The 22,795-nt window shown below is 36.3% G+C and overlaps 1 protein-coding gene across 14 annotated transcripts in view; it reads right to left on the bottom strand.

Annotated features, from left to right (window-relative positions):
* The window catches only part of RALGAPA1 (Ral GTPase activating protein catalytic subunit alpha 1), a 142,703-nt gene that overhangs the window by 72,745 nt on the left and 47,163 nt on the right, over positions 1-22,795 (bottom strand). For 7 of the 14 annotated variants that reach the window (XM_051806199.1, XM_051806201.1, XM_051806200.1 and 4 more), the window contains 12 exons: positions 20,702-22,276; positions 18,660-18,784; positions 16,319-16,535; positions 14,996-15,172; positions 11,394-11,546; positions 9,712-9,905; positions 9,489-9,587; positions 9,221-9,376; positions 7,646-7,774; positions 6,540-6,665; positions 5,289-5,347; positions 1,508-1,616 (listed from right to left, as the gene is read on the bottom strand). In XM_051806199.1, coding sequence (XP_051662159.1) covers positions 1,508-1,616; positions 5,289-5,347; positions 6,540-6,665; positions 7,646-7,774; positions 9,221-9,376; positions 9,489-9,587; positions 9,712-9,905; positions 11,394-11,546; positions 14,996-15,172; positions 16,319-16,535; positions 18,660-18,784; positions 20,702-22,276 — 3,119 coding nt within the window. The remainder of the gene's footprint in view (positions 1-1,507; positions 1,617-5,288; positions 5,348-6,539; positions 6,666-7,645; positions 7,775-9,220; positions 9,377-9,488; positions 9,588-9,711; positions 9,906-11,393; positions 11,547-14,995; positions 15,173-16,318; positions 16,536-18,659; positions 18,785-20,701; positions 22,277-22,795) is intronic. The other 7 variants (XM_051806209.1, XM_051806210.1, XM_051806211.1 and 4 more) reach the window with 4 other exon arrangements.

Here is a 22,795-nt window from a genome sequence, read left to right as displayed (position 1 = left end):
GGGATTCCTTCCAATGTCCCCTCTACCATGACCTCTTCCTTTTGCAAAGTGGCAACAGAATGCACCATGGAGGTTTTAAGAATACTGGTAGCCCAGGATGCCAATTAGTCAGGATGTGAGTAACTTGGACAACCACGGCTAGCCTAGGCAGAAGACACAAATGCTGCAGAAGGAAAAACTCCAACACTTTTGCAGTCCAGTGTCTTTGTATTGTTCTCTGCTGGGTGTATATGGCTAGGTTTTGGTAATGGAGAAGCTACAGGGGATTCTCTGTGAGAAAAGGCTAGGGACTGCCTCATGCCAGAAAAAGCAGGTTCCAGCCAGCTCTGCAATGGACCCACCAAAGAACAGCTGAGCCCATCTGCCAAGTATGTGGCGACTTTGTGAAAACATATTTAAGAAAGGGTAAATATGCCACACAGGTACAGAATGAAAAACCAAAAAAAAAAAAAAAAAAAGAAAGGAATGACAAACAGTAGGCAAACACAAAGGTCAGAGGAGGAGGAGGAAGAGGTGCTCCAGATGCTAGAGCAGAGATTTCCCTGCAGCCTACGGAAAAGACTATGCCAAAGGAGATCCACACTGGAACACCCCGCACTGCAGCACTGGATATTTCTTGAGGGCTGTCTGTGGGCAGTCCACAGACAGTCCACACAGAAGGAGGCTTATCCTGAAGGACTGCAGCCAGTGAAAGGAGGGAGGAAGAAGTAGTAGATAGTAACTGTTGTGTATTGACCATAACTCCTCATTTCTCATCTGCTCTGTACTACTTTGGGGTAGAGGGAGGCAGAGGAGTTGGAAACGAAGGAGTGAAGCTGAAAGGGAGGGTTGGGAAAGGTGACATTTTAAATTCTGTCTTTGCTTCTCACTGCTGAAATTATTTTAACTAGCAATAAATTAACTTCCCTAACTCAAATCTGTTTTGCCCATGATGGTAGCTGGTAAGCAATCTCCCTGTCTTCATCTTGACCCATAAGATTTTTCATGCTGTTTTGTCCCTGTCCTGTTGAGGAGGGGTAATGAGTGAGTGGATGGGTGGAAGTTTGGCCCTTACTTAAGGTTAATCCACCACAGGCTCCTGGATCTAGTTACAAACAGATGCAGAAAACCCTAGTGGAAGTCTGGGTCCAGGATGTGGGAAGGGGTATAACTGGACAAAGCCAGACAGAGATAGTAGTGCTTTTACTGAAATCTGAATTGCAAGGATTATTAAAGGAAGATGGGGTGATGGACAAACTACTATGGTCCAAAGGGTAAAGTGGCTAATTATGTATATTAAGATAAAGATCCACTATCTTATCTCCCAGCACACCTTTCCCTCCAAACTTAAAGAAGGGTAAAGAACTCTTGACAGTTCAGAGATCCACTAATTGAACTGAATTCACTCTTTTGTAAGGATTGCAAATGAGACCAAAATAAGGATGCTAAAATGTGATCATGACTTCGAAAAGACAAAATATCTTTACACATCAAGTCAATATACATTGTAAAAGTTTAAGTCTCTCACCTTTAAAGAAACACAAATCACATTCAATGCTTCCTTGATCTGAGGATGATGTGATTCATGAACGAGTTCCTCACAGATCCAAATACCAAGGCTGCAAAGCGCAACACATCTGTAGAACGACATTGGAGGACAAGTGTTGAGAAACATTCTACAAGAATGTGCAATTTTTATGATTTATTATGCCTTGCTAAAGACATATAACAACAAATATGTTTTTAGTATTTCCAAAAGAACTACACAAAAACCTTTACAGTGCTGTAACTTATATAAAAATGAGCAAAAAATCTGAAGTACCCTGGTGAAGGCAGAGGAAAGGACAGAGGAAGCATCCTTCTGACTAACTGAAAAATCCAAAAAGATATCAAGAACTCCTGCATCTCTATGCACTTTTTTGATTAAAACTATTACCTGAAATCAATGCATGAGAAAGTCTTATATTTTTTAAGACAAAGTAAAAATTGTGGTGGAAGATTCCTCCGTTCCAACATAAGAGTTGTGCATATTTATTTAGAGCTTCTGAGACACAGAGACAAGAGAGAGAAATGTTACTTGTTCATAGATGTTTACATTGTTTTAGATTGACAATAAATACGGATGAATAGAGGAGGGTAAATGAATGCTATAGACAGTACACATACTGTGATTAAGTACTTCAACTTCTGTTGTTTCTTCATTTAAATCAGGAAATAGAAGTGTAAAGGTAAAGGGTATTTAGGTAGACGTGTTCAAATCATATGGATGAAATTTGTTCAGAAATGTTAAGGAGCTAGCTTAAGCCATCTCTGAGTCATTAGTAATTATCTTCTAGAACACAGTATGCAAATATTTTAGGAAAAACTTAAAAATTCAAAATCCTCTGGATAAAATTAGAAAGCAATCCAAAATCAACAAGATGAAAGCCGGTCATATAAACTGCAAACCACTACACCTGGGAGGGAAAAATCATAGGCTAGAATAGGAACAGAAGTGGCTATGAAGCCTGTGCTGCAGAAAAAGGGTTTTAAGGCTACACAAAGTCATGAAAATGCTTACAGGTAGCAAAATTACATACAGGAATCAATTCTACATGGTAGTGTAAAACCACCCTGTTTTGTACATTGCCACTGAGAGAATAACTGTAAGACTGCCTCCAGTACATTTTGATTAATCCAGTTTTAGAATAAAAACAAGACTGATGGAATCTAGGAAAAAAAGTGATAAAAATAATAAACAACTTTGGGAAATATTGCATATGGAGGAAATGTTGAAGGGCACACTGAGAATAGATCACAATTAAGAAAGGAAATGGTTAGAAATCTTCTGATGTGCAGTAAGACACATAAAAATTTAATTTCCACTAGAAAAGATTATTCCTATATACTGGTCATAAATCCAACCTGACTGTAAAAATTAAATAAGTATTGGAATAATCTAAGATCTTTGTAATTTTCTTCTTAGAGAAAATTTTCAGGACAATTTACTACTACAAGCTTCTACTGCAAGCTACTCCCAGGAATGTTTTAAACACACTCCAGTCTCAGAGGATGTGGAGCAATCTACACTTCTGCCATGTCCATAGTATGTGTTTCAATTCTTTCTGACAAAAAGAAAACACAAATATATTTAACAATAACTGTAGACAGTTTGTGTAAAGTGACTCAAAAAAAATCTTTAGTATACAGAGGAGTAGACAATTCTAAGTCTGTGTTACTATTTAAGTTTTCTTCATGCTACTGAGAACCATTCCACATCCAGTGATATACTGATGTGCAAAATATCTAGAGTCTGGGAGGTTTCTACTAAGAATGCCAGTTTTGTTATCACTATTCAGAATAGTCTCTGAAAAACTGTGTAATAATGTGGTCCTAATGTTATCATTAAAGAATCACAGCCTGTTAAGGTTGTGATTGCTGAGCACAAGCAGAAAAAGTCCATCAACCTGTCACTTCTTTTTCAGACTGTTAACAGCAGGAGAGGTATTTGATTAATACAGTTCTTATTCTTTAGAGATGGAGATCTGAGAGTAGAACATATTTCAGATAAGTGACTTCCCTGAAGACTAGTTGGGTCAAAACACAAAACACTGAGCCTCTGTGGAAGTGATAAAAAACCAGATTTATAGCTTGGGTATATATATGCATATAATATATATAATCTCTCAGACTTACTATAGATACACAAAGCTTGTGTATCTATGTTCCAAGTACCAGCTATGTACCTATGTTCTCTCCTAGGAAATTGCAAAGACAATTAAGCCTCTACTAGTGGCTGAGCTGATATAGCAAAATTGTAATGCAGATCCTAAAGACAACCTCAGAGTGTGACCCCTATGAATTCTGTACTGCTGTAAAACAGATGGTATCAGAGAAGTTATTACCAAAAAGGACTGTGGATAAATGGCCACTGAGGAGTAAGGCAGTCAGGCTTCAGAAGCTGTGGCAACATCATTATCCCTCCAACGAAGACAAACTCTTCTGTCCCTCAGAAGAAGGTGAGGGGCAGAGGTAACCCAAAGAGACATTGGGCATCTATTCCTTTTCAATCTTAAATTAATGCTATTACATACAGTGGTCCAACTCTGCATTTTGGGGGCAGCATAAACTCAGCATTCTGAAAGGCTGTGCATGCACATATGCTCCGCTCCTATACACAGACCCTCATAGCCAGACAGGATATGGGGATGTGCAGGATGTTCTCTTCCTCTTCCCAGTCACACTGCCAGAACTGAAGATGCCCATACAGTGTGCCTCAGTGCCACAGGATCAGAAACAATATTATGAACCAAGTGGATTTAAATCACTTTTTTCAAAAGCAAAATGGAGAGTGTTATGCTTTTCAGAAATCAGTTTTGTAAAGAACAGGAAAAATGAAATTAACATGATCTCAGAACATTCCCTCCTTCCCCTGTGTTGATATTATCAGATCAAGTGAAGAAACAGGTGGGCTGATGAAAACTGCTCTTGATTTTCCAGCAAAATATTTAAAGGTTCAATAAGCTGATCTTTCCAGGCTTGTAGTTTTTCAGGTATGTAGTTTTAGTATTTTTAAGTGACAATATATATTAGTTGGACATATATATACATTCTTCCCAAACATGTAAGGCACACAAGTATGCTCTTCCTTGGTAGGTGTTACAGACTCCTGTTCCGATCCCATAGGCAGGACTCTAAGTGAAAGCCTCAGAGGATGGGTAAGGAGGAACAAAATCCTAAACAGATTAAGAAATAGAAAACCAATACCTATCCTCTCTGAAGTCCCCTACTTGACGAAGATGCTTAGGTTTAAGCATCAGAGCAACCATTCCCAGTTTAATGTTTAGCTCAATATTTTCTGCTTCTTGTCCATACCATAAAAAAAAAAAAAGCTCCTTTACATTGTATTGTTTCTGTCTGTTTTTCAAATTGAATCATGTGGTCCAATAAAAAATAACTATACCTTCCCCTTATAAATAGTCTTGTCTTCAATGAAAGTAAAAAATGCCTCTGTGGTATGGAAAATCCTTGAGCTGAACACCAGGGTAGGCTGCGAAAGCATACAGCTTATTCTCTTACCCATATTTACACTCTTCCCTATCAACCACTATCAGAGAAAGGATATCGGATTAGACCAGCCCAGTCTATTCTTTTAATATCTCTATTAAAAACAATTTCAAATTCACATGGTGGATCATAGTTTTGTGGTGAAGAAAATCATTAATAAAATGCACACAAACTTTTACTTTAAGATTTCGAATATATCCACCTCAAACAGTCCAATAAAGAAAAAAATCTATTAATTTAGAAGCTCTTTTTATATGACCTACCGTGCAGGACCAGACGGCTCCTCTCTTGCTGAACTTAACACAGTTTTAATTATGAGTTCCTAAAACGAAGTGGAAAACACTCATTGATTTACCCATAACTCCATAACATGAAGCATCAGAAAATCAGAATTTTATTATAGTCCACACAGGCATGTTGCTTAGCTAAGTCTCTAGGATCTGGTCAGATGAATTGTTTGCTTACTACTACTCCAAACTTCTAGTCTGTCTCAGATGCTCATTATTGTGCTACCCCAAGAATATCCCACAAGTTTCTGTCCTAATTTCTGCTGATGAACCATTTATCCAATTTTTGTCAAAACACTTCCACAAAATATCAAGGGTAAAAAAACCAATAAGGGACTCCTTGAAGCTAGCTTCTGTGAATAGTGTTGATGGATATGACAGAAAGAATCTACTACTTCCAGATTTAAACAAGCATTTTTAAAAAATTTAAATAATTTTAAAAGTATTTGCAACTAGTTGCAGAATAAATGACTACAGCGCCTTAAAGAATGATGTCCAAGAATTTGACTCAATTGCAGTGTAATGTCCCTAAAGCTGTAGGTTGCCCTCAATACAGTTCAAATAAACAGCCATTATATAATAGAAATAAGAAAGAAAAAATTCAAAATCAGTCTCCAAAGGGGAGCAAGATATAAAGCAACTCTCAAGTCATCATTTCTCCCTAAATTGAAACAGTTTCAAAACCTTAAGGGGAGCCTTTCTTAGACTGAGCTCTGTGCAGTTTCAGTATACTGGCATACTAGCCAAGGCTGTTTCACGATATACAGGGTAAGGTCTCCATTAATCTTTGCCTTTTGGCTAACTTTTGTACACATTGATGTACAGAAGTTTTCTAAAGCCCCTAGGAACACAGGCAGATCTCACCAGTTGTGAACTCTCAATAAATTAAATAACGAATCTTAAGCCCCTCAAACTTCAGTCTCGGTTGATTAAAACTGAAACACGCAAATAGCCCTAATGGGAGTAGGCTTGAAAGGGTGAGATAACACATAATTTCCTTTTATAAAACATAAGAAAACAGTTTATTATTAACTTAATAGCAATTCTAAAGTATGTTTAGCAGTATAAAGTTGGACAAGATTTTATGAGATCTTGAGTCTTATAATCTATTTGAAATTATTTCTCAAAAATTTTAGTGTCTTAAAATTTTAGTTAGCATTTTCTGGAAAAACACCATATTAAACATATACTAGCTGAATACTAGCAAAATATTCTTAAAATTCCTACCTTAACATCTGTAAAGTGAGACACAGCAATGTCAGGAATATTTGGGTGAAGAGCTGGTAGTTCACGATATAAATTGGGAAAACAAACTAGAGATCCTAAAAGAACCTGTGCTTCAACTCTTGGTGCCTAAAAGAAGAAAAAAAGGTGGGGAGAAATATATATATGCTTACTGCAATCAGGAAGCTGACATTTCTAGCTGCCTTAAAAGAGAACAATAGCTGAAACTCTGTTTAGCTGTTTCCTTTCTCCTGCAAATTCTGCAGAGTTAGTAAACCACAGCCCCTTGGTTTGTTACTCATGCACACCCCATGATCCCATTTTCGAAGACGGTCAAAAGGAAGCAAAGGAATTGTTAGGACTACAGTGAAATGACTGAGCTGCTAACTAGGTTTAGGTCTTAGGTTCAGCTAATTGAACAAGACGTGGAAAATTACCAGACATGACAGGAAACAGAAAAGGTTACAGAGTAAGAAGCTGACAGAGGCTTCAGATATCACCTTGAGGGAGGCTGCATTCCATAGCTGATTAGAGGGGAAATGATGGGATAAACAGTCAGAACTCACAGACAGTTGGAGGGAACTACTGGGAAGCTTTGAGAGAGTACAATCATGCAAGGTCAACAGCACATAGGTAATCATATCAGTATTACTATATAAGGCTGAATCTGCCTGAGTAACAATATCACAAGTACATTCAAATAGTGCAAACACTAGTAGATTTGAGTTTTCAAGTCTAATCATGAAAGTCATTGCATAGCAGAGACATGGAGGAATAAATACTCTTTTAAAATGAAATCTTGGTCAAAATGGACATTTACTTTAAAATACGCTAAAGCACAGAAAAACGGCAGTCACAATTCTGAGAACTCTGAAGTAAAAGAAGATTTTCTGCTTCAACAGTAATTTTTGCATTTTTCACATATTTTCTGGATAGGACTTGCATGTGTAGTGTTCCAGAATAAATCACTGACATTATCTGTATTTGAAAACTGTTACACTGAATACTGAGATTCAAGTTAACACCCCAGTCAAGCTGAAATACTGTTCAGTTTTCTCTCAAATTCTTCCCACTCATCCACAGATGAGAATTAACTGATGAATACTTACATTGAGGAACGACGAAGCAGCCACTCTTCCTGCTGCTACAATGAAATCCATAATAAGCATGGTAGCACCAGGCAAACCAAGTGAAAAGAACTGGGGAGAGCAGTGCTTAATGATTGTATTGACAATATCCTTGCAGAGGAAAAAGGGGAAAAAAGGAAGAGTATCAACATGAACCAAGATGAAAAATGAAGAAAAAAAAGGCAAGTATTTATCAAGGGTAGAAAGTAAAAATGTGAGAAATCAAATTCATTGTGGCCATTAAGATGCTTATTACTGAGTGAAGAGTTAGCACAAAAAGATAAATTCCTTAAGTATACTCATATTAATGTAAGCAGACTGTGGTATACTTTATAGTCAATTTAATCTTGGACAATAGTTCATATCTCATATTAATTTACATTTACCTTTTAAGATTTTTATAACTGATTAACTATCCATTTAAGTATGTACCAAAGAGATATAGTGAGATAACCAGCTATTATACCTTCTTAAAAACATGCTTAATCCTCTCCAATAAGTATTACCTGACTATAGTTGACAAAAAGATATTAGCCTCTTACGTATATCCATATGGAACCAAAATATAAAGAAAGAAAGATAATAAAGTGTTTTATAAGATTGCCTGAATGTAGTTATTCAACACAGCATATTGTGTTCTTGTAGACTTAGTGAAACACTTTTAAAAATTTCTGTACGTGATGCAATTTCTTTTCAAAAGTACTGGAAAAGTATAAAATTATTAAAAACCATCCCAAGTTCACAGATATGCCAAAAACCCCCCCTTTTTTCTCTGAATAATTCTTCACTAGCAGTAATATCCAACTAAATGGCAGTATGTTATAGGAAGATCTGCTGTCCAGCAAGAAAAGCAGCACAAACTGGTTTTTAGAGGACAAAAACTGGACATCTGTCCTATCCATAGCCATCTGTGGAATAATTTTGGACTAATTCTATTTTACCCAGTTAATGAAAATAGGATTGTTTGAACCTTTGATTTCACTATGCCTATAACCACTCCTCAAAGAAGTTCTCAAATTCAACATTTTCACACTTCTGATGCAAAGCTTTAAAAAGAGTGTTTAAGCCATCCAATATTTTCATACTTGTTAATATTAAAACTTATGAAAAAGATCTCCTCCCACTGATTAGATCTGCTCAGTACATCTCAGCTTGCTGGTTGCTATTCTTGCTGTAGAAACAAAGCCCTACAATGCAGTGAGCACAATTTACTAGCTAAACTATTGCATTAGGGAGCAAGTAAGAACAGTAGACTTTAGAGAGATCTGCTTCCTTCTCTTTCTTGCATACTTCAATCTGTAACATATAATCAATGCAAAAGAGAAAGTACATTTTCTGCCTTCATATTTGCTTGAAATGGACTACAAAAAAGGATTTCTGATTATAACCAAAGACATGAAGACCATTTATCAAAAATTTCTTTTTAGAAAAGTATCAACAGCATAACTATTTAAAAAAAACATTAAATTCCTCAGCTGAAAATCCACCGAGTACTTTTGAGAAAATAATTTTATTTTCAGTTATTTATATTACCTTGAACTTCACACTTAAACTTACTTGATCAACGTGAAGAAGTCCACAGTGCATTATATTGTAGAAATGAGTTAAAAAATCCCTGTTTGGAGAAACATCTTGTCTTCGTTTCATTGTCTTACAAATAAGTTTATAAGCATGTAGCTTTCCTTGTTTGTATTTATCAGTCAGCATTGTTGCCTACAATTTCAGAAAAATATTTATTGTTCAAAAATTTCAAAATTGCATTAAACACTCCTCTGCACCTACATTAACTTCCATTTCTGTTTCATAGTTTAGTGCTCAAATTTACCTTGAATAGCCATGGTGTTAGAATTCTCAGTGGTGGAATTAAAACTGGGGGACATGGTGAAGTTAGGTTATCTGTTGAAATACCAAGATTGTCTCTTATCTGCAATTATTAAAAACAAAACAAAAAGAGAATTATTAAAGGGAAATATATAAGGTGTTGGCTTTTTCCTTTTGAAAATCCTGCCCTAACAGGTCAGGTCAGAGAAAAGGTTCAGCTCTTTTACCTTGGCCAGATTCTGCCACAGTTCACACAGGTAATCAAAAACCTGGGCATGAATCTCTGGATCCATGATGCTGTTGACATCTCCCAAAATTCCTAGCATTCGCCTCCACATCACAGTAGCAACATCTGCATGCCATCCTGTAAGTGTTCCCCCAGCCATCACACTGCAACATTCTGAGGGGAATTCACTAGTTTCTGTAACAGAAGAAAAAAAGTATAGTGAGATATAACTCCAGAAAAAGAAAAGTTCTGATGTAACTTTTACATACATAGTCTTCCTAAAGCCAAAAGATCAGGCTTTTAGAGTAAGCAATTTTTTACCCAATCAGCCACCTCAACACTGCATATGTTAAATTCTATGTCTATTATAAACTCTGTAGAGGAAAAAGTGTCCTGTTTCTTATATTCTTTCCATAAATAACATTTAAGGTCACTTCTGGAGCTCTAATACAGATCAGATGGACCCAGTAAGGCCACTCTCCTTTATTAAGTGTTGCCTTACATTCTTTGGAGTCAATGAATCTCCGGAACTTCACCTGCCTGCTTTCAAGTAAAATTATGTTTCAACTTTACATTTTCCCCAATAAAACACAAAGACTACTTTCCTTAGAATCTACTAGGAATGTATTTTATTGCAAATTGAAGGGAAAGGTGATAGCAAACCTGTCTCTAGCTGCTGTCCTTTAAGCAGTAAACACATCAGTGGAGAGGCAACATTCAGTAACCTAGCACCACAGCCTAACACTCACCTAGCTCCCCACACAGATGATTGATCTAGACTGTCCATACAAGGAAACCTTCAATAGATTATGATGGCTCGCGTCTACTCAGATCACACTTAATTATGTAAAGAGCCAAAAGAAACTAGCTATTGAGTCACAGTTTTAAAGCAGCAGGCATTCAGAATCTTCTTCCACCCCCTCAGGTGGATTTTCAAAACACTTCAGCAACAGAATTTGCCGGGATATTCTGGAAATTTCATAGCTCCCACAGGCAAACCAAATTAAACTTAACTCTGAATTCAGCCTAATCACATAACCTCATCTTTTGAACATCTGGACCACTGTGGAGAGACTCTAATTCGTTTCTAGGCTGTAGATTCCAAAGTACAAAGCAAAAGGATATTTCTGTTCATCAGTAGGCTACTTAAAGAAAAGGGTCTGAAATATATGTCAGACACTCTTCTATTTCCATGAGACCACATATGGGAGAAACGTGTACATCGTATTTACAAAGTGAATGTATCTCAGAATTCAACAGCTAAGATAGTTGATGTAATTACAAATTTGTTTAAACATGAAAGGGAAAAGAACCAAACTTTCAAGAAGAAATGATAACATTACTTTAAAATTATGTCTTATTATTTGTTCATCAATAAAACAATCCATGGCAGGGCCACACACTAGATTTAGCTGCCACAATTCTAAGCAACTAAAACAATTATAAATGTGTGGACTATTAATCCACATCTAATAATTCTAATGAAATGCAGGATAAAATGCAAAAGGTCTTTCTTTGCTTTTAAAAGAAATCACTGAAATTAAATATTTTTTAAGTGCAGATGAAATAGCTTTGTACAGGATTGTTTACAACTGCTGTGATATTAAGTCACATATACTACTTCTCTATATTGCACTAGAAAGAAAGAAAGAACAGGTTTGTATTTTTTATTCCAGATATTGCCTAGGTCATCTGGCGTCTGTAAAACAGAGTGGTGGAGCTTCTCATCCAGCTGCAGATCCTTCTGCTCAATATGATCTGCATGAAGAGTGGCAGGAGAGGGTGTCTGTGATCGGGATCCAAGAGCAGATTGGATTGGAGAAGCACTTTCAGAGCCTGTAAATGCAATTTTTAACAGTTACCTTAAAAGCCTTTTCCATTTTCTTGAGCTACTGAAATGTTGTCTAAACACGGCAATAACAGAAAACTGAGCTGCTTTTATGTATCAAATATAAAAACAGTAAGAAGATCTCCCTGTGAATGGTGCTCTGAAAGAAAACAAACTACATGCAGGAAAGCTGAGAGATGAACATCGAAATCAGTTCGGTAATTAGAGGATTAACATACCTCTATTTTAGGTCCAAATAATTTTAAATGTGTTTGTTCTGCAGGAATTTCAGCATTTTGAAGCAGCTGAATTTCTCATCACATTCTCACCTAAATTTCTCTCCAGCAAAATGTTTAAGCAAAAATTTTCCTGGAACAAATGCTTTTCCAGGTTTACTGATGCATGCAAGTTTATTTATAAATAAAAACTCAAACCAGTAACTGATAATCTTTGATGTTTATCTGCTGATTGGGCTGAGAAAATCTGTATGAAGGGAAGGTTCTGTATAGTTGGAGGAGGTTTACTTCTTCTAAGACAGGAAATCAAAAGTGTCTGAATGGCAGTGCTGTAAAGGCATTTTTCTGTGATCATCTCCGAGCTACCTCTATAGACAACTATGTGGTCTCTACTACTCTTATCTGTGGAGAGGGAGCAGGTACTTGTATTTTTCTTTTGCACTATCTTACATTTCACATCCTGAATTTGTCTAAAGCTTATTATAAAAAGCTGAGTTCAGCCAGAACAGTCATGTGGCGGACAAAAAAAGAACAGATATTCACCCAGACTTTCCTACACATCAGCACATGTTAAAATGGAAGAATTCAAACCTATTAACTTTAACTCTCAGATAAATGTAACTGGGACCCAAAATCGCTATATGTGAAATTCAGTATTAGAGATAAACTGAACTTTAGGGACAGTAATGAATAAGTGAGTCTTTTAAAACAGTAATTTTTCCAAATTATTGTGAGATTAATTGAGAATACTTCTCACTTGAGAAAAGTGTTCTTTTTTGTAAAGAGAACAAATTGTTTAAAGAACTAGACAGAAAATGTCAGTGTTATCAAAACCAAAATTGCAGTAAACAATCTCAATTACATCGTTAAACTGCAAAGGTCTCCATCTCCTTTAAATGACCAAGGCAATGAAGCTTTTACCATCAATTTAAATCAACATCTCTATGCAGGAGAGAGGGGCACTACTGCTTTGCACACAGATTACTGCTTCACACAACAGGTAATGATGATACCCCTCTTGCTACTGAGTACTTGTTTTCCACACGCTTACAAAGATAAGGTAAGATACACCCTTAAAAGATGTTCAAAGAAACCTTTTCTTACTTCATTTCCATTCTGCTCATTAGCTGGGGACAGATGAAAGTAGTTCAAGAGAAGGAGCAAGAAAGAACGATGGGGAGGAGAGAAAGTGAGGGAGACTGAGATAGAAAGGGAAGGAAAGGGAATGAGATGGAAAGAATGAACAGGCAGAGAAGGCAGGGAGGGAGCAGAGGAAGGAGGGAAAGAGATCTTTATATGATGGAAGAGAATGGACAGAAATAATTATGAAAAATTTGTGGAACTACAGGAGACTGTCACTAAAAGATACTTCGGCATATAAGGATCTAAATTGGACCGAGACTACCAGGCGTTCAACTTGTTCTAGGACTGGCAAACAGCAGTCAATGGTAAACTCTCATTTACTAAGAATATGAAATAATGTTCATATACCAAAAAGAATTTTTCCTTCCAAAAACCTTCAAAATAAAACTATTTGCAAGGAGTAGTTTTCTGATCAGCAAAACCACTGAAAACTTGTTTCTTATGCGTGTGTTTTGAGGTTGAGTTTCTGCATTGATTTCATGGCATCTAATATAGTGAAGTTCATGTTGCGGTTTCCCTCTCATGGGACTCTGCATACATGCAATTTTCACTAGATAGCTGCCTGTCTTTCATAAAACATCAAAGAAAATAATAGCCTTCTGGTTTTTTCTATGTCAATTTAGCAGAAATTAGACAATGGGCTCCAATATCCTTGGGTGCGTGGAACAGTCAGAGAATTGCATAAGTATTGCATAAGTATTCCTCAGGAAACCCAGCTAAATGCACATGACACACAAAAGTTGCCTCTCTAAAACAGTAGTCCAAGCAAGAAGAGACAACCACAGAATTTCTCAATGGACAACTCAGTCATTAATTGCAATCTTATCAATTCAATTATAGTGCAAACTTGGACAAAAATACCAAACAGTAATGAAATAATCAACTTACAAACACATACAAACAAACAGAAAAAGAACAGATCTTCAGCAAGGACTTTCAACAAGAACACAGTAAAGAGGAAAATGAAGAGGACAAAAGTCAAGCTGAACAAAGTTGAACGAGCCAAACAACAATGTCCATGAAAGCTAATACCATGCTTCTTTCACCAGAAAGGCACTTCTAAAAAGTGAAAACTGCGGGGGGAAGTAAAGAGGTCTTTCCATATCTCTGAAAATGCAGAGTTTGATTTCTCACAGAGAACAAAGTACTGTATGTAGGTACAAGCTTTCACAGATAAATTGGTACTTCCTGTTGGAACTTTCTACTTGTTACAGCTAGGGTTATAACACGAATGGTAGTGTGTAACAGTCATGGAACAAGGAGTATGCAAATGACTATGGACATCTTTAGTTTGGATTTACAAAACCTGGGAAGAGACCAATCTTCAAAATCCTCCTCATAGAGAGGGATTGTCTCTGAGACAGAAGCCCATTCAGACAGGGTTAACTGCATCACTTGGTGGTTGTTACTCTATAATTCTCTCTCTCACTCTCTCAAGAAACAGCTGCAAAATAAACTGGTGGAGCATTGACCTCACCAACTGAAGCTGTTAAACACTCCTTCCTTACAGGCTTACTTTTTCATGAAAACAATAAGTAAAGTACTAAAATAAAAATAATTTCTAAGTTATACCAATGGAAGTGATGTTACATGGCAAAATAACATTTTACAGACAATATAAAGAGACATTAAGATGGATGTATACAAAAGAATCCCATGATACTTCAGAGTGATACACTGGTTTGAAAGAGCACTGTCAAAGCCTTCCAAAGAAAAAGCTTTTCCTGAAAATCAGTTATTTAACCACCAGTAATAGAAGGACTCTTGTAAGAGATCTAGCATACATAATGTGGTACAAGTTTCTCCTCGGTAATTGTATAGATTTTGTCATGAAGGGTTTAAAAATACATTTAGGAACAAGCTAAAGATCCTAGGGGTAACTAAGTCAGACAAAGGTTTTCAACTTATGTTATTTCACACATTACTTTTCAATAGCAGTCAAAAATAATTGAAATAAACATCTTAAAAAGAACACAGATTCATGTAGAAGTTGGAATTTGCATTCTTCAGGATGGGTGAAAAATTTCAGAAATAAATGCACTTTTTTTTTTAGAGCTCTTTTTTTTAATCTACTTTACCAGTAATAGTCGCAGCTTCAGCAGACAATGGTTGCTGATTGAGACTACTTGTTTCTGAATCTATGTGGAGTGTAGTTAGACTGGCCAGTTCTTGCTCCTCAGCACTCTGCTGCTGTCCTGAAACTGCATCAACGTCAGTAGAAGCTGGTGTCCCTGCCTCAGGGCCAAAGCTGAAATCTGTGAGGAAAACACTGTATTAACTTAGAACCTTCAAATAGCACTGAAACGAAAAAAACTCAGAGGCCCAGGATCTCCAAACTCCTCCATGGAAATGTTGTATGTGTATCTTCTATGCTACTAATGCACTGTTGCAAAATTTACATAAAATGTAACAGCACAAAATAATTCTCTACTTTGAATAATCTCTTTCCTATAAGATTGAACCCGTGACTTAACGTCTCCAGAAGACATTCCTGCTTTATGTCTTGTATTCTGCTTGGTTGTTGTAAGGGCACCTACATGCAAATAAAGTAAAAATAATGGACTCATATATTAAGGAATTTATTTGCAAAATTTACAAGCTGGAAGAAATATTCAAGTTTGTTGTAAAATCACTAAACTAAAAATATTATGACAAATGATACTCTAACAAATGTTATTTTCAGCACTAAAGAAAAGTGTAATGCTGAAATGTAGGCTTAAATACCATTATGTAGTTGCATAATAGCAACATATATAAAAATTGCAATTTCTTAAATAAATTTTATCATATAAACATTATTTTTATCTTATGTAATATATGAAGTCATAATTCCTAGCAACCATAATGACCCCTTCTGTTCAACAAGGGTGGGAATGGATAAACAAAATGAATGAAAAGCATTATGTTATTACACAAAGTACATTAATTTTTACAAAGTTTACTAATTTAACCATGATAATACACTTAGTATCTTGATTAATCCATAGCTACACAAAGGTCACTGTAAAAATATCAGAAGCCCTTCTTTTAGTTTTGCCTAAGTGTTTTCAAAAGAATTAAAAACACTTCCAAAATAAGTAAGTAACCTTTAATTTTGATATTTTGTGCAAAATAGATGGATGCACTCCAGGGAAAAGACAATATTGCTTTCTAACTTCTGTTTAGTGTTGTTCTGCTTTTTGCACACAAGTATTATTTTGAAAAGTAGTATTCCACTGCTCTCTTTTTTAATATACTAAAACCACAGTAGCCTCTTCTTGCTGCATTATTTTGAAATCATTAGCAAGTTAATCTCTCTCTACAGAAAATTGCTGGCACACAACTTTACCAGGAAAAAAAAAAAAGGGAATTTGTAATCAATTAATAAAAAAATGCTATTACTTTTGGAAAAATATACTTGCTTTCAAATTTGCGGCCATCATACTGGAAGGCGCTGAAGGAGTCAGAGTGACTGTCTGAACTGATGAGGTCACTGCTGCCCGCACTGGCAGGTGATGTCCACTCGGAAGGTACGCCGGGGTCATCTACAGGACGCATTTGGTTCTGCTTGTTCAGTATATCAGGAAGGTCTTTAGGAACTTCCAGGCTCCCAGGACTGCTTCCTCTTCTTGTCACATTCTACACATTGAAGAGACATAAACTATCTTACAATTTTGGATGGCTTATTTACATCAACTGGAAAAAGCAATCCCACATTTGCTGAAGTCAGAATGTAACAAATAGCTCTTAAGTACCTAAACCAGAAATTGTCATCATACTAAATTTATAGCTAAAGCTTTCCAAAGCCCCAGACAGGCAGCAGCAACTGAAGAGTTCATGCAGTCAGAGAATTTCATAAATACAAATTTTATTTGCACAATGAATTTTTGGACATATATCATAAAAGGCTAAATTTCAGACTAGCATGGGCCACACACATTATAGGTAAGACTTGAAAGAGTAAAATAGTAAAAAAGTATACTACATCTAAATTACTAAAGAAAACCTGTTAACCTTGGTTTCAGGCACAAGCAGAAAAAAATGTCAAGCAATATTGCCTTTTCTGGCCTATAGGCTACCATGCTAAAAGCAAAAATTTAATTTATACAACCAGCAAATGAAATTACTAATTCATGCGTTAATCTCCCTATGATTAAACCTCAACTCTCATACTAGTTTGGACACCAAAGACCACATATAGCAGAAATAAGGCATGCAGATTTGCTCATATACAAGTAAGGTGGTGGTCTATCTGAGGTCTTTCTTTAGGGCATATTTTTCCACAGATAGGACTGTTTGCTTGAGAGGGAAGAGAGACAAAAGTAGAAAAGCCATTTTATGAAATAGCTTGAAATCTTTATGCATTGTGAGACTAATGATGCGTTCCTTTTACACTAGGCCCAATCACTTCTGCATTCTTTTACTATCCTACTACTGATTAGAGATTAACTCAGACTGACAAGCTTTTTGTGATAAGGTTTTAGCATTCAATATATACAGCAACCTAAAACTAATCTTAATAACTTGTGTACTGTTTTAAGAAGGCATATCTATTGCTAATTATAAAAATGAATGGCAGTGTCAGAGTAGTACTCAAACTTATCTTGACTCTTTTCTGCTATGTAAGGAAAGTATCAATTCTCAAAACAAATAGTATTCTCTCCTTTTCTCTCTTCTTCTGGGCCAGCTGTGATGATATCTGTTTTATTAATTTGCAGACTAAGTTAACCTTTTTTATAGACTTCAAGTTAGCATTCTGTGTTGTAATTCAAGACTTATTAACAAGAATACTTTGCACCAATAATCAAGTTTCATAAACATGAGTTCAGTACAAAAGAGAAAAAAGAATACATATAGATAAACTCTATAGATCCTCTCTTGCCATTTATACAAGATGATGATAAATAAACAATTTTAATCACTTGCAGAAATCTTCTTCTGCCCCTTATTAGCAACTCCTTATTGACAACTTTCTATAGGAAATGACCTTCTTCAAAACATCTAATCAGAAAAAAGGATTAAACAATTTTGAAACACTGTATTTAAATTGTTGCCCATTCTGTTCTTCATTTGCAACTTTTGTTTTAATTTTCCCTTTTGTTGCTAGTTAACAAGTACTTATCTCTTCAACTGAGTTGTCTCATTCTGCAAGCATTCAACAGTAACCAGAAATTCTTGACTTAAAATTGATTAAAATTTCTCATTATGAATGACATTCCAAACAACATGACACTTCCGGAAAAGCACAGGAAGAAAACATACGAAAAGCTGGTTCGACTACCAATACACTACTTACAAGATATTATTCAACAGTTGGAAGTGCCATAAAAAAAAATTTAAAAAAAACATACACTGGAGCAGTTTTTTAGTCTGATGCATTGACTATACCTGTAGAGAACAGTACTGTACTACAGCATGATACTTAACTACATACCACCCTGAGGACTGCAAATTTACATAGAAACTATTATTCTGAAAGTGTCCATGTACAGAGATCTTTACAGGTTCAATTCAATGAGACTATTCACCTGACAGTAACTTCTGCATTGCTTCCACAATGAAGATTTAAAAGATATGAAAACACAAATGGTAAAAAATGGCATGAATCTATCTCAAAGACAAGGAATAATTAAGCAGTATTCTTAATGCTGATTCATAAAAGCCAGAGAAATACATTTTAGTGAACTGATTTATAATGTCATTGGCAAGCTCGCACATATATGCAGACATAAGTATTGAAATGTAGCAAGTTTAAACGCTTACCAGTGCACTACCACTGCGGAGTCTCTCAGCTATAAATTCATCCATGAGGTCAGGAACATTTGTATTGCTACTGCCAATATCACTATCAATAGGGTGCAGCTTTTGATTCATGTCCTCTCTATTAGCTAAAAGCAAATGAACAACCATTTATAGTAAAGAATGCATCAAGGCATTTTCAAAACAAAATGCAACAAATGAAAAAACCTGCTAATTAACAGAAATAAAAAAAAAAATCAAAATTGCCGAACATGCATTTTAAGAATGTCCCTCTTTTAAAGCAGACTCTACTTTCAGAATTAGTACGGCTTCTTCTTCCCACTAAGCAGGGGTTAGTTGATTTCCAGTTCCACCTTCAAGAGCAGGAAGCTTATAGGTAAGCACTACTCAAAGTTGTTAATGCTTGCTTTAAGGATAAAGCGTATGTTCTTCCTCCATATCACAAGTAACAAATCCTAAAAAATTTATATGATTCCTACAGGCTTCTTCTTCATTGCATTCTTAATGAAAAGCAACGTAGTGGAAAAAGTAAACTAGGTTGTAACATATACTAATGATAAACGGCAATGTGGCACTGCATACAGTTAGTATAAATAGTGCAAAGAAAACATTACGTAATAAAATTACATGCTAGGACGTGGAATGAAAATTCTAACTCTGGATGATCAATGGTTATGAACAACTAATTAAGTTCACTCATTTATCAGTGTTACATTTTTGATATAACTACACTGTTCATATTTAACTGTGGCTGTTACACCTGACTTCATGATATTCACCTTTAAAGTCTTCAAGTTATTCCAGTTCATGTTCTTTTTATAATAATTTTTCCCCTCAGCGTCATCTCTCTTGAGACCACGGTGTAGTTTATTCTAACAACGAGGCTCTGTTAAATGTTACAAATTTCAAATAACAGGTACTTCTAAAATTGGTGTTTCCTAGATATCTCTTTTTCAGAAGTACAGATTTTGCGGAGCAGCAAATCGTTTTTGCGAGACCCATGACAGTAACGCTCGGGTGCTGTGCTTACAGAGACTGCCCTCAGGTGGCATTAACATCTCAATGCAGGATGCATTGCAGAATCCTCTGTTAATCATGCCAACATAACAACGGGAAAAAAAGAAAACCTGCATTACTGCTGAAAGTTAATTTATTGTTCATTTAAGGTTATGTGAACTAAGACAATGGATATTAGAGCGACAGCCTTTGTTTTTGACCAGTTCACAGAGGTCTCACAGTTAGCAGGAGAAAGACTATCATGAGACCTTCATGAACATCCATGATTCCAAGAGAAAAAGAAAGCAATGAAAGATGTTGCCAAGATGTAACTGCAGCCATTTTGATGAATGAATATAGGAAGGCCTATGTCATGTTCTGAAAAAGACTCAAACAAAACCTTATGATTAGACTCAGAGAACTGTTGTAATGAAATCATTCCACTAGTAGCTGACTGCTGTTTCACACTATTTTTTAAAAATTATCTAAACTGACCTCCAAATGTAAATTTGATGGGTTTTTTTTTGTTTTGGAGGAGGAAAAGGAGGAAGAGGATGGGGAGGAAGAAGAAAACACACTAAATGAACCAGAAATACAATCATTTCAACCTAGCTGGTTGAGAGCCAGGTCCTTCAGATAAGTAAACTACACTCGGTGTGGAATAGCATATTCTGATAAAATATGCATATGCCAATCATACAGTAGGCTGAATTTTAAGGCTCTGCATGATAGATGAAAATTCAGAAGTCTCAAGGCTCAGTCCTTTATTAGGTCATTTACTGTCTCTTCCTCTTCCCTAAACTGATGGTCTTCAGCAGCAAAGAGGTTCAACTAAATATCTTGAAAAGAAAAATTAGTAATTTAAAGTATGTAAATGTAACTTATGCTGGGAGAAAAATCAGCTGGCTGTAGGCGCATGCATAACCAAACAGGGAAAGCAGTGATCATCCCAAAGCCTTTTGATTGCTTATCAGAGCTTGCTTCAGTTGCATTAAGCCAAACTGGTGTTGCCTTTCTCCTTTTGCGCTCTGCACACTGTTAGTGCTCACCTGCAGCTTTCCTTCCAAAATAGCCCATTACATGACTGTACAGATCCCTCAGTGGAGCCTCTGCTGGCATTCTGTTCTGCCTCTGTGGGGAAACATTTGCCTTCGGCTTCGAAAGAGCATGTACAACAGTTTTATAAACACCACCCAGGGAGCCCTGCTGTTGTGCCGACTCCTGACCTGGTGCCCTAAAGGCACTACGATTATGGAACTGACTAACTGTAATACTTTCTTTCTGCAACACAGCTGCTTGAGTTTCTGTAGATTCTTTAATTTGCTTGCTGCCAGCTGAAGCAGCATTAATTGCATCTAGATGTCTATATATTCCAGGTCTAACCAGCTCTGTGGCAGTTGATGAGCTGGTGCTTGTACTGGTACTGCTGTTGCTGCTACTGCTACCACTACTGCTACTACTGAAGCCGCCAAGTTTACGAAGTCTTGCTTTCCAAGCAGCCTCTTTGCTCTCAAGAGGATTGTAAAATTGAACCGATTCTGTAGATGGTCTAAAAGTAACATGAACGCTATTTCTTTTTTTAGTCGTTATTTTCATGATTTTGGCCCTATGAGTTACAGTTTCAGATATACTTCTTTTAGTTGGTGCCAGTTTGCTCGTGCCTGTGACGTAAGGCATTTGAGGGTCAACTTGTGCTTTAGGAAGAATTTTCTTTGCGTGGACAATACGTGAGTTGGTCAGCTTTTCATTAAACTGGGCACTTCTATGCTTTTCACCTACCACTGCTTCCGCAACTAAATCTACATCAGCTTCAGTGGCTGCTTGCCTGTACAGGTATCTCTTCCCTTCTTTGCTGTTGGGACTACTTGACCCATGATCAAATACACTTTCATACTGTTTATTTATATCTAACTGTCTGGCTTGATTGAGCGCTTGATTTCCTGTAAAGAAGTCTACTTGACTAGGTGCAATATTACTTATAAAGCCACTTGGGTTTTGTTCTAGGTGCAGCTCTGTGTTATCGTCTCTTTCTGTAACAGTGATGCTATTTGTGCATCGCCCAGTCTGATCTCTATTTTCTAATCCGTCCAGTGGTAATCTATCATTCCTATTTACTGATGTATCAACGTCATGAGCAGAAGCCTTACATTTATCTATCTCAAAGTTACCGCAAAGTTCTTCTTTTTCTTTAAGATATTCTCTCAGAGAGGAAAGGAGATCATCTTCACCTTCAAGGTCAACATATTGGCTTTGTTCAAAGGCAGTGTTTGCAAATTCTACCGGCCCTATTAAATGACAAAGATGGTCATAAATACTATCCCCAACTTCCAAGGAGGACTCTCTGCTATTTGTATCAGTGATATGGCTTTCAGTGGATCTATGCATTGAAGAGGTCTCAGTGGAACTCTGTAAGCTTGGAGCATGATGGGATGAACTGTCAATGACAGGAACTGCACCTTTGGCTCGCTCAACTGCGAAAGGTTCCAGGATGTCAGAGGTGCTGCTGCTTCGTGGCAGTGGCTGTTCCTCATTTAATGCACCAAAAACTTCACTTGGAGCATCCTCACTCTGTGAAAAATGTCTGACTCGAGGTGGACGTGGAAGAATTTGAGCATCATCAATGTCTGTAGAAAAAAGTATATGTAACATGCACAAAAATTTACATAGAGAGACAATATATATTTACCACTACATCATAATTACGTGACTTTAAGAGCCAGTAAAGTCCAGAGCCTTGTTTTTTCTTAGATACAACAAAAATATTTTTTCCAATACTAGAGTGTTAAAAGCACACGCACATAATATCCAGTACAGAATGTAATATAAATGAGTTAGACCATCAGAACACAGTTTTAAATGTTAACATGCATGAAAACAAACAGTGAGATCATGGAACGTTTGGAAATACAGTTAAAGCTAGAGCTGTGCCAATAAGTTCAATAATTCAACCAATCTTATTCCAGCTGGCTTGTTGAGGAAATGGTTACCGGAATACAAATTAGCTTAACAGTAGTACTCCCTTTGCAGAATTTACATCTTCAGAAAAATGGGCAACTCCAAAGAGAACAAGCAAGTTTTTTTGAAAATTAGGATTGTCTACTGAAGTGGTAAACTATTACTTTCAATTACTTGTATGAATATAC

Source organism: Manacus candei, unplaced genomic scaffold (genome assembly GCF_025592945.1).
Source record: "Manacus candei isolate 608988 ecotype Guabito, Panama unplaced genomic scaffold, ASM2559294v1 h1tg000067l, whole genome shotgun sequence".
NCBI classification, from domain to species: Eukaryota; Metazoa; Chordata; class Aves; order Passeriformes; family Pipridae; genus Manacus; species Manacus candei.
Note: the sequence above shows the minus strand (reverse complement) of the source record. Positions and strands in the feature narration are given on the sequence as shown.